This window comes from Corvus cornix, chromosome 8 (assembly GCF_000738735.6).
Source record: "Corvus cornix cornix isolate S_Up_H32 chromosome 8, ASM73873v5, whole genome shotgun sequence".
In the NCBI taxonomy this organism is placed as follows: Eukaryota; Metazoa; Chordata; class Aves; order Passeriformes; family Corvidae; genus Corvus; species Corvus cornix.
The window spans coordinates 16,505,360-16,529,404 of record NC_046338.1 but is presented as its reverse complement, the minus strand read 5'-3'; the positions used below and the strand labels follow the sequence as shown (position 1 = coordinate 16,529,404).

The 24,045-nt window shown below is 42.5% G+C and overlaps 1 protein-coding gene across 2 annotated transcripts in view; it reads left to right on the top strand.

Moving 5' to 3' along the window:
- TGFBR3 (transforming growth factor beta receptor 3) overlaps window positions 1–6,197 on the top strand; it is a 119,047-nt gene extending 112,850 nt beyond the window's left edge. For both annotated transcript variants that reach the window (XM_039555862.1, XM_039555861.1), the window contains exon 17: window positions 2,192–6,197. In XM_039555862.1, coding sequence (XP_039411796.1) covers window positions 2,192–2,310 — 119 coding nt within the window. In that variant the 3' untranslated portion in view covers window positions 2,311–6,197. The remainder of the gene's footprint in view (window positions 1–2,191) is intronic.
- Window positions 6,198–24,045: the final 17,848 nt, after the last annotated feature.

Sequence of the window (24,045 nt, the reverse complement as noted above, 5' to 3'; positions counted from 1 at the left end):
TTAGTTTTAATGAAAGGGAGTTTGCTTATCGCTGCCTTTATAAATATATGCTGTAGTACAAAAGGAAGGAAGACATGTACACAAACAACGGGAGGACAAGGGAGCAAGTCAGGAGGGGAAGAAACATCCAAACAAGGTTTATGAAAGCCTTTACAGCACAATGACACATACTTTGATTTGATACAGTTTATTCTGGGGGGGTTGCAAAGCCATTTTCAAAGCAAGTTAAAGCTGAAACTTGATGTATTTGCAGATGACTGGGGGTAGATTCTGACCTGCCTATGAGCAGAAATCCACGGCTCATGGGTGAACTATATACTTACTTCTTACACTGGGAAAAACAGACTCAAAATCTGCTCACTAGAGTAAATGCTGGACTGAATGCTGAATTTAAAAACAAAATCCTCACCCTCTTTTAAAAAGTTTATTTGGCCTCCTGGGTGGTGTGGTTTAGTAGTTTAGTTTGTTGTTTCTTCTGTCCTCTCCTGTCCCTTCTTTCCTCCCCGTTCCTAAACCAGTGGGGTGTAAGGGAAGAGCTGTGTGTTGTGGGGCCTTAAGTGCACTTCAGCTGTGGCTGTGGCTCGAGCTAGCGGCAAACCTGCTGGTCTCCATTACACACAGCACTTGCAACTTCTGCTGTGAGAAATCCTCAGACCTCCCTTGTTTGTAGCAGACCTCTGAGTACTGAGCAGCCTGCAGGAGGATATTTTGTTGCCTGAGACACAAAGCGTTAAAGGCACATTTCCTCCGCAGCCACATTCCGAGAAGCTCGGGCTCTGGCAGCTGGGCAGCAGCACACAGGGCATGGGGATGTGCCAGAGCAGCTCCTGTGGGAGGAAGCTGCCTCGTCCTTGCACTGTAACCCTCTGGATGCAGGCTGTGCCTCCAGCCTTCAGCCAGTCACTGCAGCAGTCACTGAGGAGTGGGATCTCTACCAAATCCTGAACATGGAAGAAAAATTGAAGTGTGCAGACCTGACCTATGGCATCAGGTTCTGGATAACATAGGATAATGTGGAGCAGGAGAGCTGCATCACTGTAAGCTCATGAGGCAGGAGATGTACTAGCCTTTGATTTTTCCTAATTGCTCTGCCCACGATCCTGCAAAACATTTCCGTCTTGCTCCTTCTCTGGGAAAGCAGCCGTGCTGGTACTGGCAGCCACGGCAGGTCTGCAGTCTAGGCAGCAGCAGTGTGACTGTTACTGCACTGAGATCACAGGTTCACATCCTGGAGATGAGCTCAAGGGAGGGGGCAGCTACAGTGCACATTATATAAACTTAAGTCTTGCCATCTGTTTCGAAGAGACTATTTTGTAATATTGCTAAGGTTACAGACTTGAGCACTGTAACTTTAAAAATGCCACAGTTATGGTTTCCTATGTGGCCTCATTATGATCTTTTAGGCATTAAATGGCATAATTATTACTTTCGTGCTTAGTTGAAAGCTGGATTTTTCCCTTGGAATCCCAGCCACAGGTGCAGAAGGGGTGTGAGGAGACTCCAGGTGCTTGATTTGGCAATCTAAATAATGAAAGGGTTTTAATTTATTGTCAGTAAACAGTTAACAAGAAATGGTGAGACATGTTCTCACTACAGGTTTTAAGTGCTGCACATACTGTGGTAGCTGTAGGAAAGCTTCCTGCATGTTGTATTACAAGTAAATCAAGTCAAGCTTTCAGGATAGCCTGTTATTTTTCTGCATGAAGAAAACTGGCTGTGTCTCAGGATATGTGGTATCCAGCTGATTGACGAACATTCTCTTGAGCTACACTTTTAGCAAACGTGCTGCTCTATAAACTGGCATTAAAAATAAAGTCTACATTTCCTGGCCTTTTTCCTGGAAACAGCAAACCTATAAAGTGTCTGAGTTGTGTAATAGGACCCATTTTGAGTGACAGCTGACAACAGAAGATAGACAATGTTGATCTTGGCAGTTTCCATCAGCTGCTTGTAAAATGCTCACGGAAACAGCGGTGTTATTTTCCCCATGTGCACAGCAATGCTTAGGTGCCAAAGTCTAGTAACATTTTCAGTGATTCTCTGATTAAGGTCTGTTACCCAATATATTAATTGCATGGAAAAACAGACCACCAGAAGAGGAAGACTGGGAAGAAATGGATTATTGTTTTCTATGACAACATTTTCAGTTTCCCTTCTCCTAACTCCACTTTTTCTCTTGCCTGTCCCTCAGGGGAAACAGCGGGAAGACAGCAGGTCCCTATGTCGCCACCAGCCTCCGAGAACAGCAGCGCAGCGCACAGCATTGGCAGCACGCAGAGCACTCCCTGCTCCAGCAGCAGTGCCACCTAACTCGGGGACAGCTGAGGAGCAGCACAGGACTGCGTGTGGACATCGGACAGCAGCGTTTTAACGTTAAAAGTTTCGGTTTTGGTTGCTTCTGAAAAAAATAAGGAGAGATTTTTCTACAGGAAAAAAACAAACTGATTTTCTTTTGGGGAAGCCACTGTGTGTGTGTGTGTGTGTGTGTGTATACGAGCACACAATGCATGAGTGAACGCAGCCTGTTGGATCTTGTTAGCATGTTATGCTACATGTGACAAAGCTACTAATTTTACAGTACTGCAACCTGTTCTAGGGGTCTGTGGGCCCTCAATGTGAAATCTATGCCAGTTTGGAAAAATGCTGCTTTGTCTAGATGATATTTTCCTTTCCCTGAACCTTCTCATTGACAAGGTATTCATTAAGGGAATTCAGTCATAGACTCACAGAATGGTTTGGGTTGGAAGGGAATTTAAAGATCACCTAGTTCCAACCCTCTGCCATGGGCAGGGACACCTTCCACTAGACCAGGTTGCTCAAGCCCCATCCAATGTGCCTTTGAACACTGCTGGGGATGGGATAGCCACATGTTCTCTGGGCAACCTGTTCAGTGCCTCATCACCCTCACAGAAAAGAGCTTTTCCTAATGTCTAATCTAAACCTGCCCTATTTCAGTTTAAAGCCATTACTCCTTGTCCTATCACTACATAAGATAAGCAGAACAAAGATGATCTTAGGTCAAAGGATTTCTCTTTGTCTGAGCAAGAAAGCATCAATGTCCAATCTCCTTGGTAAATAACATTTTATTATTCAGCTATGTTTAGCCACTTTTGAGTAATCTTTGTTTTGTTCAGCTTACAGCTACAGCATCTCATTTGCTTTCTTGTTGTGTTTGCAGCTTCAGGTTTGTTCCAGGTATTTTTGTTGTAATACTCATTGATTTGGTAATTGGAAAAGAGCACACTCTAACATTCCCTCTCTTGTTTTATGGGCCAAAGCTCTTTTATAAGAGATTTTTTGATATGCTATACCAAATGCAGGCACACACAAACATTAAGACAAAGAATGGTCTTGTGCACTAACAGATAGGTGTGTACCTTTAATGGCAATGTCTTTATGTAAATAGATATATATCAAGGTAGACAGAGCCTAACTTACCACTTTACCAATTGGAAATTGGCACAGCGTTCCTTCCATACATAAATATGTAAAATCTATAAATATATATATATAAAAATTAAAAACTTTCTTCAGTTTATAATAGAGGAGATAAAGAAGTTGATTTGGTTCTAATCTTTTAGCTAGCCTAAAGTCTCTTTGAAATAAGAGATGAGTTTGAAGGCACAAGGAATGTACAGTAGTGCCTGTTGTTTGCTATTCTCTGGAAAAAGTTGTGCAGTTGTTTGTGTCAAACTGTTGTATGAACATTACGATTGGATTGTCCCAAAGTAGTATCAGAATACGGAAATGGCAGAAAGGTACTAATTGTCACTCTGTTTTCTAGTGTCATTGCCTTATCTTGACCTTCAAATTGATGCAAAATGAAAAGCAAAAAAAGACACTTTTAACATGTAATTGTTTGACTGTTAGTTGCCACTTTGTAATGTGTTCTACTGATCCTTCTTTGAGGAAGAAGGAGCATTGTTTTCCTCTAAAAATGAGATGAATAACTTTCGTTAGTTGTAGTGAAGGTTACCTGTGTTCTGCAAGAGAAGAAGGGACTTCATTACACTCAAGTGATAGTCTGCTCTGAAGTCTGAGCTGCGGATTTCTTGCCGATTCTACACTTGTGCCTTGCTGATGTCAGGATGGTCCAAGTGCAACATATGCAATAGATTTAAGTGCCCAGGATCATGAGGCAGAGTGTTACTCACTTTAAATCAAATCTGTTACTAATCCTGTGACCACCTATGCAAATGAGTAACTGCACCCCTTGTCCTCACGACTGGAAGCACGTTTGGCTCTGAACACCAAGGCTGGTCTCAGTGTCCGTGCAGGCAGTGGGTGCTTAGAGTTACACATGCAAAAATGTTTTATGTTACCAGGCCAGTGGTGGTCCTGGTGACATGGACAGGGTGTCATGTAAGTGTAGTTATCCCTGTGCATAAGGGTATGCAGGATTGGCTCTGCTCCAAGGTGTGGGGAGGATGAATGTGCTACCTGTATGGTTGAAAAGAAAGCGCTTTGCCTAACCTTCAGCAGAATGTATTGTTAAAGCATATTCTATGTGTAAAGTCTTTAAAGATGTCTTCAAAGAAGACTAGAGTCTTTAAGTTCAATCATAGCTATATTTTACTACATTAAATTTCTGTATAAAGATATATTTAAATGTTTTAGATAAATGTAAGTTACTCTATATGAAATGTTTAATTTCAATTACTGTGAAATTTACATATTTTGTAAATTCCTTTCCCCATTTTAACCCTTTCCTTCCTCAGATATTTTATTAAGTAGTTTCTCATAGGAAGTATTAGATTTGGTTGTTGGGATGGACAGGTTGAAAAATTCTGTGTAAAATAGATAATTGTATATTTTTGAGAGAAACATGCTGCATTATCAATCTTTTTATAAAAAATTTACTCTAATTTTAAAATAATTTACAGATTTATATTTACCATTGGATAAACCAAAAATATGTAAAGGTCAAAGATTTGATTTGTTGACTTGTGTGTGAAATACAGTTTAAATTAACTGAACTTGGTGTACTCAGCTATTTAATTCAGAATTTTTAATACACTTGAGTTAATTGTCTGTTGGAGTTTACCAAAATGGCACATGATTACTTAGCAGATGGAACAGCCATTTCTGCTTCAAAATAAGGAGAGAGAGAGAGAGAGAACCAAACCCCAAGCATTCCCAGTGAATAGCTTTATTACAGAAATGTGTAGTACTTTGCAGCAGCTGTCAAGCTGCCCTCAGCTCAGAGCCTGATACACCTCTAGGCTCTGGTTTTGTAGCAGCCATTTGTCTCTGCTGCCAGTTTCTGTGTGTGGTGTGGCAGCTCCCGCATGCCACTGATCCCACCTCTGTCCCACGTGGTCTCGCCACGCTGGTCTCACATGGCAGAGCCCTGTGGGGTCTGGAAGGCCAGACTCTCCAGTCCCAGCAGAGGGTGTTAGAGCAGGGGTTTGGATGGATGGAGTCAGTGGTTAATTTCAGCATGATGGAACCAACTGCGAAGGAACTTCTTATGTAAGAATGAGAGGATTGGGCTTAAAATGGACACCTTCTGCCTGTAAAAGCTATTGGTAGCATACTTAAACTCCAAAGTAGACTGCTTGTTCTATCATGTGTTGTCTAATCGCTAACTCTAACCTTTTACAGCATTTGGCTTTGGACATTACTACATTTGTGTTTCAAGAGATCAGATCTTTCTGTGTTAGGCTATTTTTGTAGCATTTTCCACATGGAAATGGATTTTACAAAATGTCTGTAGATGCTGATGATTGTAACCTTCCCCCTGCTCTTTCCTAACCATTTCTCCACTGTATGTTCTTTCTGTTATGTATATCTACCTCATGCTTCACAAGAAGACTGTACTGTTGGTTGTGCTGGCAGCCCTTCGTGTGAGGTGACTGTTGTGCCCTGTTGTTGTTTGTCGTTCATTGGGATGTTCATAGCATTATCAGATCTTCGCTGCCGTGTTCCTACCAGTTCCAAACACAATATTCTCACCTTTGAATAAATAAGTATATTTCTTTTAGATGCAAGTGCCAGATGGTTTTTTTAAATCTAAGAAAGGGAGACATTTACTTGCTAATACCTGTGGCCAGTCTGAACACCCCATTTGTATTTCATATTACATTCAGTATTTCAGAGCCTTGTGGAAATGCATAGTTGTACAGTTTTGATAACAACAGTTGTCATGTCATCTTAGTCTCTTGTGCATAATAAAGTATATATCAATTTATTAGTAATTGATGTCATTATTCATTTAAGTTGTACAGAGCCAACAACAATAGATCAAATTTTGTCTCACTGGCCTGTCCTCATGTCCCATAAATTTCAGTGGGAATTAAGTGCAGCATTTGATCTTCTGTCCACTTCTGTTTTCTCCTTTCTGAGTTCTTTTATCCATTGGCTTCGGCTGACTACTCAGTATCGTGGCTTCTTGCAGAAACCAGTAGATATGTTTAGTTAAATGCTGCTGTTCTTTGCTCTAAGTTGAAGTCCAGTCCTGTGGGCATTTACTTGTTGCATGTCAAGACACAGCCTCAGTCGAGTTCTGCACAAAGCCTGGCTTGAGCACAGTCAAGCCTAAGGCTCTGCAGCGGCAGAGTGCCAGTGGGTTGTACCTGTGACTACAGGTACACTGGAGACATGTGAGCAAGACAGTGTTTTCATCACTGAAGGGTCTTCGTGTGCAGGAGCAGATAGTTTGGCTGAGTATCAGCAGGACAAGAATTCAGGTATTTACTACCCTGCTTACTAATTTGCTTCCTGTATTTCTTGTGCAGAATATTCTTTATGGCACTTGAGGGGAGCAGCCTCAGCGGTTTTTCCCCGGGTTATTCAGAGGTTGTAGTTACTGACTCACAAAAGAGAGTTCCTTGGTAAGGGAATCTAAAATGTTTAATGCCCACTTTTAAAAACCAAGATTCCTTCAGTACAGAAAAGGCTATTAATTAGAAGCAGTCCTAAGCTTACATGCTGCCTATGACGCAATTCACAGAGGTGCAATAGATGTATTGCTTTACAACAACCATATTTCAGTTTCTGCATCAAGACAATTTTGTTTTCCTGTGGAAATGAGCTCCATAGAGTGAACCTCAACTGAAAGTTGCTGGAGCTGCTATTCCCTTCTGCCTGTAAAAATTATATTTTGATTGAAACAGGGTGTGAAAGCATGATCAGTGTCTCATGTGTAGAATTAATTTTAAAATGCAAGTATTAGCCAATGAATTCTGATAGATTTGCATGAGTGTTTTTAGACATTAAGAGGTAAGAGTCTTGCCATATTGCAGAGTAGGTACCAATGTTGTGCATATTTTTTGTCTCAAGCATTGTGAGTGAAGCAAGTGTTTTGGACGGTCAAAAAATACCAGGTGCCAGTTTCAGGAAAAACAGAGTCCAGAGCTCTTCAAATTTAAACAGAATTAAATTTATCACAACGTTCCAAGACAGTATAAAAGGAAAAGGAGACAATATTTTGATAAATTTTCACAGCTGTCACTTTGTAATTGTAAAGCAGATATTTATGAGGCTGGAAGTCTGATTGCTGCATGTGTTTTTGTACAGCGTTCCCAAATCGCAGGCCCTGGACCTAGCCTTGCCAGCCTGCGTGCATTTACACTTTGCTTAAGAAAGATCAAATTACATCCCTTCACCTACCCAAAGAAGGTTACAGCTCAAATTACATATTTCTCTGTCATTTGCTAGAAGCCCTCGGGGTCCCACTGCAGCCTGCCCAGAAGGTGATGTGCACCGCCATGGCTGCCAGCCGGCTCTGCAGCCAGTCTTGTCTGCCCACCCCGCTGTGCTGAGCTGCAGGTTTACTGTGTTTAGGAAAATCTAAAAACGAGTTGGTTTATGGCTAGATGAGGAGGATAAGCAGCACAAATTGCTACTCTTGCACTCTTGTTTAAATAACAGATTTTTTCCATCCAATTTTGGCACATATATTTTGAGGAATTGGTAAAAAAATATTTGGGTGGAGGCTCTTTTCCTCTGTTACTGCTGCTTGTAAACTGACATCTCTAGTAAAGAACATACTGTAGTGACAAAAAACTAAATCAGTATTTTAGAAAACAAGATATTGAGGTTTAAGCAAAGAAAGCTGATGGCATTTAACAATGCATTAAGTGGCTCACCAAGCACTGTGTTTTGTCAGTAAATTTTTTATGGTGTGTCTGTCTGCAAAATCACAGTGCAATCCATGCAAGTGGCTATGGTTTTCCCAGTTCTCTAAGCATTTAAAGTCCAGATTTGTTTTGTAAACAGGGTGAAAAGATTAAAAAATTCTTAGTCTGTCCTTTATACAAGTAGGCATGTCCCATGGGTCATAAGAGCTTGGAATGTAGTCTTTGCACTACACAGGATTTTTACTAGTCCATGATCCTAAAGGTGATTAGTAACACTGGCTGTTAGGATTGAAAAATAAAATAAACAGGAAGATTTAAGGGGAGCATACACACAGAGCATTTGCAGCAGAAATATTTAGGTTTTCACAAAATTTTTTGAGTGCTAAAACGTGACAGAAAATTTAAATCGCTGAAATAAAATAACATGAAGGAAGCAGTTAAGAACTGTCTGGAAATGGGAAGACTCATGCTCAGCCTGAAAGGAGCTGGATCTGGCAGACTTCCAGGGCTGCCATGCCCTCAGAGTGCCAAGGGCCTGAGGCCTGGGATAGCGCCTGTCACTGAGAACTCCGGCTTACAGTGCTGGGCATCAGCCAACCTGGCAGGACCATTCTAGACAGGACTTGTGCTGTTAACTCTGGGGCACGGCTGTCCCTGTGATACGCTGAGAGTGTTCGGTGCACCCAGCGCGCTAGCTGAGAGAAGCCTGGAGGTCTGGCTGCACCCCACTGATTCACAAAATACACAGAAAGGGGTCTGCTCCTCACCGATGGGAGCTGCCTCGAAGCTGGATGGAAGAGCACACAGGTGGAGGCAAAGAAGGAGGGAGGGGACTCCTCGTATGGATTCCACAGAAAAGGCTGATACTGAAGGGATCAGGAACGAAGAGCCGCAACGTGACACGGGTCCAGGAACTTTATACTGAAGGTTGGAAAGGCAGGGATAAGGGATACAGCCAATGGGACAAAGGAGAGGAGGCGGGGTTGAAGCTGAGGGAACCAATAGGAATAACACATGGGCGGGAACAAGGGAAGCAACCAATGGGATGTCGAGGAGTACAGAACTTTCTAGAACTAATGCAAAGTTAACTAAGGGAAATGAATATTCATAACTTCATACATAAAAGAGGAAGGGGAAAACATTAGCCAATCATGAAGAAATACAGAAATCTTTAGACCGGGGGATGATGAGTTCTCACCTTAACCGGGAATGTGTTACCAGACCTCGGTGCCTGACCACCACATACTGATTTCTGTTGTACCTTCAGGGGTCAGGGTGGCTGCAGGCACACGCACTGCCACGATACATCCTGTGTTAACAGGCTGTTTCAGACAAACCAGGTGTGTGTGTAAGCTTCACCGTTCTCTCTGGCTTTTGCATTGGGAAGAAGGGCTGTGAAATGTGAAAGGCTCTGGTTGGAAGTCACAATATGCACTTGGGATGGCCAGAGAGAGAATGTTCGTCTTGCAAGCAGGAGAGGAGGTACAGCACCAGTCCTGCCTCTGGGGAGCTCCTCTGCTGCTAAAACCTGAGTCCGGCAGTTCAAAATAAAACCCCCCATCACAAACGAGAACCAACTCCTGCTTTCCCTGTCCAGCTCATGCAGGAGCAGCGGGACGGAGCAGTCGCGCCACTGCGGGTCTGGGTGAGACCTGTGGCCCCTCAGGCAGGCTCAAAATGGCAATGTGGGGCTTGGCACCGTCCCACGAGGGTTTTGCAGTGGATCTCATTGAGGGGAGGCAGCTGTCGGTACGAGGGGACAACTGAGGGCTGCACGACAGTGATGGGCTCCTCCGGGTCAGGAGCCAGCGGCTGTTTGGGTGTGGATTTAAGGGAGGGCAGCCAGGACCGCCCGTGTACGCCCAGGGGGAGCCGTTGAGATCCTTTTTGGACAAAGCTAAATATCACTGTAGGTGAAAGATGCATGTGGGCTTTGGTGGGGGGAAGGTGGCTCACGTTTTTAGCCTGATTGTTAAATTGCCCTCTCACTGGCCCCCCATGTGGGGAGCGATGGGGGCTCTGCAGCCTCCGGGAGCACCGGCAGCTCTGTGAGGGATCTCTGCTGCAGGAGGCACCTACACAGTCTGGGGCTGTGGTAACAAACAGTCCTGCCCTCACTCTGAGTGGAAAGAAACCCAAAGGTGGGGTTTGGATCCCAGTCCTCTGAAAAAATGTTCCAACCCTCTCTTAGAGCCACAGAATGTGCTTGACAGGCAGCTCTGATGAACAGGGCAGCATGGAAGAAGCAGACTCACACAAGTGCAAGGTGATGAAGGGTGATGAAGGTGGGGAAGATGGTCAGGTGAGAGAGGCAAGAGCAGGTACAGGATGACAAACACCTACATGAAGAAGGTGAGGCTGTTGCTTTGATTTAAATATACTAAGCTGGTGGTGCCCTCAGTTTGATGATGTGGGGAGGTGATGTTGATAATTAAGAATGGAAAAAGGAACCATGATGAGGTTATTGTCAAGTTGGTTGGCAGAGAAAGCTGGATGAACGCTGTGATTATGAGTGTTGTAGCATGACTGTGCTGACTTTCTCCGGAGAGGGCTGAGGGATGATCACACTGGAAAGCACGTACCCCGCTGACATGCTTTGTACCATTACAAAGACAGAGTAAATACACCCATGTTTTTACTGGCAGTGCTTAGTTAATTTTTCTGAGACTTCCCTCAAATGTGTGTCCCTGAAGTGAGTCATATTTTACTACATCCTAGACAACACGGGTCTGTCATAAACCAAGAGGCCTTGCCTGGGCCAGCTGCTGTCCCTGTGGGCCATGGAAAGCACAGGATGATCTGCTCTGTGGATAGAGTGATTTCTTTGGCTTGGGTTGTGCCCATCACCTGAATCATGGGATCACCTACCAAAGAGGCCACAGTTGTATCAGGAACTTCACAAATCTAGCTCTGGCAAGGCATTGTGAATGGTTAATTTTGTTTCCTGGTTTAATGGTAGGAGTAGGGTTATGACAAGCTGATTCCAGATGATTTCTCCATTGCTTGTTCTTGTGAGTTTTTGTTCATGATATTGCTCTTTCATTACAAGATAAAAATTTATAAGATGTTGAAACTCAGACCTCCTACTTTTGCAGTCCGTGCCTTTTAGTCAATATCTAAACAACTGTTAAACAACTGCGAGCCAAGACCAAATTTGCTATTCTCTCATCTAGAAGATGTAAGAAATCGTAACTGCAGTGCTTATTTGATTAATGACAAATAGTATGGTTACATAGACCAGAGCTACATTTTATATATTTCTCGGGCTTTTATTGAGCAAAGGTAAAACTGTTACATCAAAAACCTAGGTATTCACGCAGTTATGTTTTCAATATAAATGCACACATATATACAAACACACATTATTCCATCTAGTACTGGGGGAACCCAAGAAGGGGAATTTCCAGTGTGTGTTGGAGGCGAATGCACGTGGCCATGAATAGTGCAGAAAGCATGTAGAGTATGTGAGCCACTGCTCTTGTGAACAAGCAATTTACATCTGGAAGATTTGACTCAGTTCTTCTGTCTTTCAAAATCTTGCAGGCCTGGATTTTGTTGGCTTAGTTCAGGCAGTTAGGGGAGCCATCAGCCTGTGCTTCCCGTCTGGGGACTGGAGGAAGCAGCCCCTGACTCAGCACACCTTGCCTGTCTGCTGAGTGGGCACCGGGGAGATCCGAGAGAAATCCTGTTCCTAACTGAGCACCTGCAGTGGGCTGGGATGAATCTGCAAGTGCATCTTCTCTAGAGGGCTTTGCTCATGCTGGGAACCAGTTCTTACAGAAATCCTGTACTTCCATCTGAATGAACTCATAATTCTCAGAGCTTATTAGTGCTGGTGGTGCCAGTGTAGAAATACGATGATATAGGTTTATTTTGACACAATCAACGAAGGGAACAGTTACATGGAAGGAGACTGGAGGGCAGCAGGATTACTGCCATAGTAGCATGCAGCTGCTGTCTGTAGGAGGCAACTCAAGTGTTGCCTCCTGCTTACAAACCTTTAAGATTTTTCACAGCATGGAAAGAAACCAATGTGTGTAAAACTGGAGGCATTTGCCAGGATCCCAGCTCAGTGCCACACTTGAAGAAAAAAGATAGTTTGCATTATTCAGAGTCCATATTTCATTTTTAAAGCAAACTAAGGGCCAAATTCTCAGCTGGTATAAACCTGCTCCTTCAGCTTCAGTCAAATTTTGTCTATTTACACCAACAAAGCATCTCTCAAATGTGTAAACTGTTCTTTAGTACCTAATAACAGAAATATAATCTGGCATATAGACAGTTTTGACAGCTGCCAGTGTACTTCGGATCCAAAGATGATTCCTTGAACTCCAGCTCTTCCCTCCTTCTTCAGACTTTTATTAAAAACAGGACCTACTCCCTTGTCCCTCATGTCATATATAATTCTTGCAATGTTAGTTCAGCACACTACCCATTTTCTCCAAACATCTGAATTTTGCTCCACAACTGTAAAGTCCTTTTCCTCAACTCTAATCAGCATTAAAAGCATTTATTCCCAACTGAATTTCTGACAACTGTGGTGCTGGTCCTCCTGTTTGCATTTAAGTCAAGAAGGCTCACATTTCAGATCAGCCAGTGCAAAATGCCATGCTAATTTTTTAAAAAGGCATGTCTTTTGAGCAGGGTATGCAAGGCAGCAAGGCATTAGAGCTATTCTGGCTTCAAAAACTTGGATAGGATTTACTATAAAAACCCCAAGGAAAGGTTGAAGCAGGTGTTCTGGGCACCTGATCACAGTACACAGAGGATGGCACTTGAGGTCTCCTCACTCACAGTGTGACTGGGCTTGCCCAGACAAGTGCTCCATGATATATTTGACATTGACTTTCTGGGGCAAAGGGAGAGAAATGCTGCCAATGTGTGGAGCACTGGGCTGCGTTTCCCAGGTCACTTTGGCACTTGTGAAGATAAATGGCTTCCAGGCTGTGATGGGCTTGCTCCTGACAAGGGTGAGTCAGCAAGGGGCCACTGCTGCTCTTGTGTCCCTTTGCTCAGCAACACTTGGTTAGGTCTCCAAGGAAAACACCAGCATTAGTCATACATGAATCAGCTGTAACAATCCCACCCCTTATACACCCTATCCATATTGCCTGTTCCCAGATGTTTTTAGCTGGCAACTGCTTTAAAATGTGTCCATGCTGTGGCCAGGACTGGGCTAGTTGGCACTGCATATGATGAAGCCCACTCATCAGGGAGGCTTGAAAACTGTTTAGTTGATCCAAGTTGTCAGGAAGATTTCTCTCTCTTTTTCCTTCGAGCTCATTGCCATTCCTGCATTGAATGCTGTCTGTTCACACTTCCAAGTATGCTTTTTGGACAAAGCAAGCACATCTCTATCTTGACATTTTTGCCTTTGTCTTCTGGAAGTGAGTTTGTAGGTTAGGTAACCTCACTGGAGAGAAAGAAGTAGCATGTGGCATTTGAATTCCTCAGTATTAAAGAAGTATTTCCAGATAACAGTCTGCAAAAAACACATGGACTGCAACTTGCATTCAAGGTTCATCAAATACCTTGGAATAGCAACCAAAGTAGTAAAATCACACAGTGCTCTTAGACAAGTAGTAGGTAGGGGGGAAAAATAACTGTATGGGATAAGTATGTTCATTGTATTGAACCCTTTGGGAAAGATTTAGAATTTGTAGAAAGAAACAACCGTTCAGTTCTGCAAATGCAGACACATGAAGCTGCTGCACAGTGCTAAAGTATTTTTAAGGAATTAGAGTTGTTCTTTTATCAGTCATCAAATTTAAGGAAACCGTTCTTCATGTGTCATAGGCCGTGCTTTCAACATACCCTGTGATTCGTGGCCAAGGACTAAGAAACTTAAGGGATGTTCTCTGAACTTCTCACATTCCCTAGGACTGACTGCCATTAAAATGCACACTACATGAACCCTGACTAAAGCTTCTAATGTGTGATTCAAACTGAGACTTGACCAAGTCTTTGATGGGAAAGCTTGCATTTTCCCTGAAATTTTTCTTTATTTTCCTGAAGATTTGTAGTGCTAAAATTAAGCCTATTTTAAACTGATTTACTGAATTGCATCACACAACTCTGTGCCTCTGGCTGTGAATTCAAATACACAGCCAGTTGAGGAAATTTCAAACCTTTGTTTTATTTTTCTAAAATACTTGATAACTTCATGTGGACGTCATTGGGATAGTGCAAAACACTCTCATGGAAGGATTACCCATTTCTTTTTTCTTGAGGAAATTTGGTTGATCAAAGCTATCACATAAATCTTGTGAAACTGTCAGGTGTTACTCTGCATAACATAGCAATAAAAACTATTCACTGGTGATGCTAATTAAGCAAAACATTTCTCCCTGGCAGTGGTTTTCCTTTGAGGTTGCTATCAGGCCAGTGCAAACAGGCAAATGCCTGAGAGCTGAAACCTTATTGCTGCTAGTATGTCACTGGTATCTAGTATTGCAGGGCTGTTTTCCAATAAAGGCATAGGGAGTTCTCTGTATAAACTGTTGAAGCCCTAATGGGAATTTCCCCCTAAAACTCTCCTGCAGATCTAATGAAAAATTGGCTCTTTACTCTTGATCTCTGTGTATGTATCTTCATCCTCTCACAGTTTGAGTTCATTTTGCAGTAGAAACAGCTTGTGTTTATTTCCTTTCTTTTTAAATCCTGATAGTGACAAGTAGGTCTTAGCAAGCTATTTCTTGTTTTTATTTCTGCATACTCCAGGTATTGCAATACAGTGGAAGTGGAATTAACTTTGTAATAAAACATTCACGCATTGTAAATTAGACATAGAAAAATATCTATTTAGGCCACCTTGTCTGAGACATCTGGAGGTTTGATGCACATTTTATAGCAGAGAATTAGTGCTGGTTTCTGTGACACAACCCCTGATTATCACCTGAGTGAGTCAGGTACTGGTACCCAGACACAGGAAACTCAGAGCAGATCTGATAAGTCTAAATCCAGGAGATTGGGGAGGTATTAATATATTGCTTGAGATTTATACAATCTACTTTAAACCCTTTGGGGGCAGCTCTTATCTGCTCTGTCTGATTTAGACATTGACTCTGAAGAATGACATTCCCTGGCCAAGATGTCATTCAAGAAAGGTAACCTTGTACTTTCTATGGAGTGATGTAAACCACTCTGAGGGCACAGCACAGTGGAGAACCCAGCCTTGCCAGCAACCATGTCAGTGCATTTGAATTTTTTCTGCCTCACTTTTTTTTAATGTGAGGCTTTTCTATTCACTTTAGCAATTTAAAGATGATGCATGTCTGAGAGCTGACATTCTGGGGAGAGGTCTCTCTTCTACTTTCACTGCTTCAGCAATCTGAAGTAAAATGTGAAAAGTTAAAACTTTCTCTAAGTGTTTTCTAACTTTTCTTGCTGACAGGTACATTTTGCCAGGTGCAAAACAAAAGGAAAAAAAAAAGGTAGTCCTTCACTATATTTTTAAAACATTACATCAAGAAAATTTCCCTAAAATTTTTAAATACATATTGCTTCTTCCTCTTGGTAGTTTTTTTCCCCCACGGTATCCACAAAGGCAACTTTTTTCAAATACTGTTCACTTGTAAATACATAAGCTACATTAAAGGATAGTACATAGGATAGAAGAGGCTGATCTTTCTCTTTTCTGCACCCGGTTCTCATCTGGTGTGTTTACGAAGCAGTGCCTTTGTCACAGCACACAGAATTTGTGGAGTGAATCTGCACCAGTGTTAAATGTCAGGCTGTAAACTAAACACTCCCAGGAATGGGAAGCATCATGAAGGGATTCATGTGGTGAAGAAACTTTGTTTTCCTGGATAAACTTGAAACAACCCTGTTTTCTTGACTCCCTATTTCAAAACTAATTGCATGTTCTGAGATCATTTTGGCTCCGAGTGATGAATGCCATGCCCTGTAACATTTAATAAGCTTTTCACTCTTACATAGAAGAATGCTCTGTAAAATGATGGACATAGAAAATATCCCAGCTTAATAAAGTTGATTTGTAGGTCAAGAGAATTAGTCTAATAATCATCATTGATGATTAAAAGATGTTGAAATGCACTGGATCCCACAGTTCAACTGTGGCTAATTTATTTTAAAGTTCCTCATGCTGAAAGGAGGAAAGTTGTATCGCAGCTGTGTGAACCACACCATCCAATGAGACATTTGGTACAAAGTATTTTCCTCTTTAGAGACCTGTGTGACCTCTGGTGTGGCTGAGCCTCAGGACTGCTCTTCCCCGCTCCCATTCTGAGGCTGACCCCCATGTTGGGAGCTGGGATAGCTCAGTGTGATCCTAACATCTGTCTACTCTGTAATTGGATAAAGAGTTTTCCTTATTTATACCACCGTTTTCCTTGCCTAGTCTTTTTCTGCAGGAAGTCTGAACTTTGGTTGCAAAATCTGCCTTTCCTTTTGTAGGGCTCTGCACTGCAGTGCTCTTGTCTTGCTAGGAATGAGGGGTATCCTGACTCTTCAGGATCTGTTGGACTGCTGCCCACCATCTCCTGTTGCTAGACCACCTGAAGCAGCTATTGCTCCTGCTCTGGGACATCTTCCTCCACCTCTAGCCAGATGTGTCCAACCCACAAGAGGGGCTCCTTCTGTACACTGTCTTCTCCATTTCTAATTCTTCCGACTGCACACTCCATTCAGACCGGAGTCCAGCACATTCAAATAAACAAAAATACTTAATAGTGAAAAAGCCACAGGCAATAGCTTTACTGGTGGGGGAGTGTGCTTTGTCCATGATGACTTCTCTGAAATTAGGATGAGAAATTGCAAGAAGTGACAAGGGGAAGCTCAAACTGTTTTGGAGATTTCTTGGAAAAACAGATGGGGTTTTGAGACATTTATTTTGTGTGATGTGATTAGTGTATGCTGGGTGCATTATGGAGGTGACTCACTCGTTGCTTGGGTGCAGGGGATGAGACAGAAACAAGAGAAGTTGGCTGTATCCTTGTGGAAAGCTTTGAGTTTTCTTTACTAAACTCTCTGCGGGATTCTTGGTTTAATTTTTCATAGAAAACCCTCATCCTATTCTCAGTCTAATTATGATGTTACTCACAGAGGAAGACATTTTCCCATCCAAGCAGCCACCATGGAATAAAGACTACAAGGGAGATAAGTAAATAACACAGGAAAGAGAGGTGGAAGGCAAAAGGAACCTCTAATATATTGCAATTCATGGTTGGTTGGGGTTGTATAAATACTTTCCAACAGTGCAATCATTTAGATATTATCCTTACAGAAATCCATGTAGTCAGATAAATCAACAGGCACAAGAATATGGTTCAGGGTTTTTTTTACTCCTGTAACTCTCCCATACTAAATATGCACTAGCATTCATGGTTCTACTTGGGTATTTGTTTACAAAGAGTGTTATGTTCATAAATCTTAATTTAATTTTTGACCATGACAGTGACCAACTTCTTGCACACTAAAATCCACCAGGCATAGCAAACTGCACATGGAGATAGGACTCTCTCCAGAGGGGAGACCACTTCATTTAAACATTGACTTTGGTGGAATAAGATTACATAAAACCATTCTAATGGTTCTCCTTCCTCATTAGAGCAGTTCATTGTTGGACTTGAAGTTCTGGTACCAAAAGTAGTGTTTTGTTTTCAAAATATTTAAACGGGACTTCTTGAATGTGCCTTCTGTTGCTATTTCCCCAGCCCAGTGGAGGGTTTGTTGTGAACATCAGTGGCTCAACTGCCTCCACCTGCCCTGGGCTCCAGCTATGTGGGTTGTGTGTCCCAGGTGGGGCTGTTGCCCGAGGACTCTTTCCTGGTACAGGATGCAGAGGGAAGGAATCAACCACCTTCCATGTTGGAGCCCACTCTGAGCTTGGCAGGCAAAGGTAAGGCAGCCTAAAAAAAATGTATATGCTTGATTTTTACTTTTGAAATAAAGCCTATGAATCTAAAATTTCAGAGTTACAGTGAATATGAACCCTGTGGTGAATTTGTCTCTGAGAGTAAAGCTGTAGCAAATAGTGGGAGAGTGGGGGGATGGGGGTGTGAAGAGTCCTTGAACTGTCTTTATTTGACTTTCATCAGAAATAATTTATTAAGGCTAATTTGAACGGCTGTGTGGAGGGATCTTGCAGATGCTGAAATTGAGGGATTGCTTTAGCTAGCATATGGAAAATATTTACAGACCTTACCCAGTGGTGATATATAAGAGTAAACAGAATGTCAGATAAGCCCTGCATTCCTTTATTTTCACTTAAGACTCGGGAAAAATATATGCCTCTTTGCTAGCAGGGAGAGAGGAGGGCATGTTGGAGGGCAAACTGATCTGGAGAAAAATGTGCATGTTAAGCAAAGTGAAATATCAGCTTTAAAATCCTTAAATAATTCACATGTCATGATATCTCCTGTGAAGTCTGTGCAAAGGCTGATTTTTGTGGAGTAGGAGCTTAGGTTGTGGCTCAATTTTCTGTCCACCTCCATTTAACTTGCAATTAAAAGTTAAAATATCACAATTACTTTGATCCTGCTCATGGTGGGGGTGGGAGTCGGGGGGTGTGTCTGTGTCAGCTGGGGAGGGGGACAAGCCCCTGGGGCAAGTTAAGGCTATTCTTCCTTTCCTTGGGCACCGAAGAAGTACCCGAGGATGTCTCATGAAAGCACAGTCTGGGAGTCTGGAAGCAGAGGGTCCCGCTGTGTGGCAGCTCCGCCGGAGGGAGCAGCCCGCGGTGAGCGGCACGGAGCGGAGCCTCAGCTCCTGCCCCGGAGCTGGGAGCCCACACAAGGCTTGGACCCTGAGCTTGCCTTCCCAGAGCTGAGCTCAGCTGCTTGGGCTTAGGCGTGCTTACATTTTCCTGTGGTTTTATAGTTTTTCAGGGTTTGTATTGCACAAATCTGTACTTGCCTGCTCCCCAAGCTCCTGGGGATTCCCGGGGAGCATCCCAGAGGAGCAGGGCTGTGCCCCCGTGCCTGAGCAGTGCCCGGGGCCGGGCAGCCCGGGGTCGTTGCCCAGTTGGGAAGGCAGGAGCAGTCTGACAGCTCCAAGGGGACACAGCGCTGCTAGGGCTGACCATGCTCTGCCGGCCAGCAGCCAAAGCAACTCCAGCTAACGTGGCCTGGAGTTGCCGGAGTTTTGCTGTAGATTTATTAGTATGCAGTCCTATGCAAATGGTTTCTCATTCTCCTCAGTGGTGAATGGACTGGTGATGCTCTTTCTTTCTTTCTTGGCACAAAAGCTGGTTGGTTTTCTGACAGAGGCAATGTGGCTAATATATAGGAAATTCAATACATTGCTAGCTAGGTGAGGAAAAAATGCATCTTTGACCAAGTATGTTACTGTAGCCGAGATCTTAAGAAATGGTTAGCTTGTGCAAAATACTGGTGGTTTGAAACAATGACATTTTAAAATGTTGCTGACCTAAGAACTTTCTTTGACTTTTGCTGCTGTTTCTTTTGGATATGTTTAGTTGTTTATCTAAGCAACTCTGGTCATTGAATGAGGTTTCAAGAGAAAAGGTAAGCAGAGGAAAGAAATTAATACAGGAAAATACAAATAACTTATGCTATAGCAACTAAATATTTTTCGTTTTCCAACTCTGAGACTATTTTAAAATTTATTGATTCAGTAAACTTTTTCATATTTCTAAAAAGAGCTGGATTGAGAATACTTACCCATACTGAAATGCTTAGGGAGTACCTAACATTTGTTAGTTTTGGCACAGGGCTGCAAAGGCAGTCTAATGTCATCATGTTTGAAAGAGGAGGACAGTGGCAAAGGGTGATTCAAGTGCAGAATAAACTTGGTTAATTTACAGCACAATCTTGGTATTAATAAAAACCAGGGGAATTGGTACACAGTGCTGGCAGAAAGCCTGAGGCAAAATCAGATTTAGCTGTGGATATCAGTTAGGAAGCACAGCCAATATTTGCCATTGCTACATTTATTTTTTGTTGCTTAACCTTAAGATTACTGAATCTGGTTGGGTTTTGGTTTGGTTTGGTTTGGTTTGGTTTTTTAGTTTTGCTTGGTTTGGTTTTTATTTAAAGGCCAGCCTATAACTGTGTCTGAGGTACTTTTTATATGACTGTGGTGTCCTGGTCTGCTCTGAGTTCCACTGACAAACACACACCAGGTCACTTGCTGCTTGGTGCTCGCTCACGTCACGCTGGGTCCAATAAGAACCAGCTGTGAATGCATCTGAGCTGTCTCTGATACAGTTCCAAGTCTGGAAAAACTAATTCCTCCCTTTCTTTGCAGACAGTGTTGTGCAATGGCCTGAGCTCACTAAATTCTTCTGTTGTTCAATAGCAAGTAACCTAGGTACCACATCTGCTTTAACTGGCTTGTCGAGGCCATAGATGTTTGGGAGTTTTTTGCACCCTATGCCCTGTTTATACCAACTCACCTTTTTATGCTGCTGGAATTACAAGAAATCAGTACAACTGTTTCATCTTGGTCACTATTTCCATACTATTTGCCAGCTAAGCAGACCTGAAAGACACTGTTTTCTGGCAGAACTCCAGGAATCAGGTTAATTCTGTTGCTGCTGTACACACAAAACCAGTGTTAGGGAGTTTCTGTTAGCTGCTTATAAACTGCTTTGAGGAAACATTTTATAGGACAGATTTCCTAAAGAAGTGAAATGGTAAGTGAACTAAGGTGGCTAATTATGAAACTATATGGAAAATCAAATGATAAAGGAAGAACAACAACCCAGGCACTTTGGTATGTGATATTGTAATTTTCCTGAAAGGGGTGAGCTTGGCTAGCAAGATTTCCATCATTATCCCTTTCCTCTTCTACCCACTACATCCTTTGGCTCTGTAGTGCTCTTGCAGGTGGTGTGTGTTGCAAAATACATCTAACCCCCAAGGAATCTTGATGACTACTCAACATACAATAAGCTACTTGTGCCAGCTGATCTCTATTTCTACTTCTGGAGTGAGAAGTTCCCTGTAGTTTTTCTTCAAGAGGTTTTTACCATCTACCTTAATCATTTTAGTGTTTACAGGTCTGCAGTTGCTGACAGCATTAACTGTATTGTTTGTTCCCTTTCTTTCTGCAAGTAGTGTGATGTTACACAGAAACACCATCTCAGCCACTCTCCTACTTTAGTATTCCAGCAAGCAATGTAGTTTTCCTGGGCTGTTTATTCTCTGCAGCTGTACTCTAAGGGTCCAAAATGAGGGCTGAAAGATAGAATCAGTTAATGCTTTCAAGTAGTACAGCATTAATATCTGTGCTTTATCTTCATAAAATACTAATGCTAGGATAAGAAAGTGGCTACAAACATAGTTTACAACAGCACTGTGCTTACAACTTGCAATGTTAGCAGCCTGCAAGCTGGTCTATCTTTGTAAGCAAATGGATATTCTAATTTCTCATCTTTCCAGTAAATATAGCCTATATTCAGGGCCAAGATCATCAACTCCCTAAGTTGGTGGAACTGCCCTAAGATTTCCAAGGACTGCATGCTTACAGCTCAGGACTAGCTTGGGTTTGGCAAGACTGATTATCAAAGTGAAAAAGCAGTAAGAATCAGTTATTGAAAGAGCTCCAGTGACCTTAGGGGATGTAGTCCAGAGTTACAGTTAGGATAAAAAGCAGAAAAAGCCAAGGGCTACAACTGGTGTGGAGGCAAAAAGTGGCTACAAAATGAAGGGGTAGCCTGCACAAGGACTTGACATTTTAGGAAATGACTGTTGAATGTGGAAAAAGGTTCAGTCCATGCCTGGTGTTATACTTGGTTTTAGGTTTAACAGAGAGGCAAAGCCTCAACACTGACCCAAGCCAGAACCTGAATCTTTGTTCATGGCCTGAGCCCATGACCCCCAGTTATGCCCCAGAGGAATAAGCTGGCACGGATCTAATATTTGCACAGCCTACCCTTCCCTCTCTTAGGTGCCCAATTCCACCTGGTGCTTCTAAACCTAGGAGTTCTTCTTTACCCTAACACTAATCCCAGAAGTTGGCTGATCAGGATATAATTATGCCCCGTTATGGCCCAGACAAATACTTCAGTATTTATTAATTTTTGTGTGGCTGATCTATTGTTTTGGTTACCCTTCTGCATACTGTCCCTGCTCAGAGCTGTGTCTCTCCTAACCCTAGGAATGGGCTGAACCTTAACTTGTGGCCACCAGGCATGACCCAAAGGCCATGGGTGTAATCCTTGTACAGCCCATCTCCTGGTCTGGCAGCTCTTTTTCATCCCACAGCAGCAAGAGCTATTCTTTCAAGGTAATGAGCAGCCTGGGTGGTGATCATCCAGCCCTCATTACATCATGTTCCTAAGAACAAGTACATTACAAAGAGAAGAGAAGAAATGCCTTTTCTCCAGACCTATTCTGCTTGGCAGACAGACAGCTTCTATACTGGTTTATACTGAGGCTTGCTGTAGCTACCTCCTGACAGAGCCTCCCCCAAAACCTCCCTGTCATGGGCAGTTTGTGTTCTTCTCGAAAAACGGCCGCTGGTGGGACAGTCTGGAATGTCCTTTCTCCAAGCTCACAGTTTCAGAAGGTTGAAAAAGTGTGATATTTCAGGACTGTGGTTCTGTATTCAACAACTTCATTTTAAATGTAGCCTTGAATAAATGATTACTAACTCAGGCCCTCAACTGGGAACCAAAGCACTGTCAAGCCCATGGAAATATGCTAACAAATGTAATGCTGACCAAATGTCTAGTACATGGTGTCACATTTTTGAGAAATGTCACAAGGTAAAATACTCATTCTTTGGCAAGGGGAGGTCTCTACTTGGAGGTGCCAAAGGAATTCACAAAGCTTTGGAAATCTCTACGTATCCCTTTCTCTAGAGAAAGAGAGAACTCGAACATGATTTCCTTGACTGTTTACATCTGAAAATGAAAGCTGGAAACCCATCAGGGACACAAGAATTTCAACACAGTTTGTTGCCACAATTAGCACTCTGTGGAATATTGATTCTGAAGCTGTTGAACTTGTTCTCAGGGGTCTGTTTTGTAATTTATATTGTAGGGTTTGCATTTTATAATCTAATTGGAATTTGTAAGATTTTTATGCATGTCGATTTATAAAAATCAAGGCTATGTACTGAGTTTTTTAGACCTCTGCTGTGCTAACATAGATATGAGAAGGGTGTATTCAACAGTCCAGTCACTGTTAACTCAAAGAGCAGCAGATAACACTACCTGGCCGTGGATGAAACAGCTAAGATTAATTAAGGTATAGAAGGTCATTAGAGAAACTTCTCCTCATAGTGTCTCTGAGATAACAACTGATACAAATTCTGATGTGAAAGAGTGCACTTTGTTCAGCAACAGTGCCCCACACTGGACTTACCCTACTATCAATATTGTTATTTGATAGTTTAAGACTCTTCCCCTGCAGCTGGTAGTGTGTTTGGGGTAAGCACAGGTGTGTTGCAGCACTGTACTGTCTAAAGCAGCAGAACCTGAATCTTCATACCTTCCCCACTGGTGATCAGATTTACTCTGCCTTGGAAAATAAAAGTGGATCGCAGGTCTGAGGTTCCTTAAGTATGTTGTACAGTACTCTACCCATCTCCTTTGTTGTGGGCACTTGAGCATCTGAGAGGTTGCTGTAGTCTGTGCATTTCCCAGCTTCCATGTCCTCCTCTGCCTGTGTTTGGGTGGAAAGCTGAAAGAATTTTATTTTAACAACAAAGGAAAGGTGGCTTATGGACACTCAAAATGCACTCTGCTGCAGCTCCTGGGAAGAGCTGTTATTTTCCATGTTGGTGAATTAGCCAAAACTAGTGGCAAGAACTGGTGGAAATTAATTATCCCAGGTAATTGGGGAAGGCAGTTTCTTCTGTTTGAATATGCTGTGAGCATTTGTCATGTCATTAATGACATGGCATCCATTGCCTCTCATGTGTTTGTCCCTAACTGCTTCCCTCAGGCATTCCTGCTCAGAGGGGTTTCTGTCCACCAAAAGCTCCAGGGTAGCACACAACTTAATGTGTAAACTCTATTTAGGACAATTGCTCT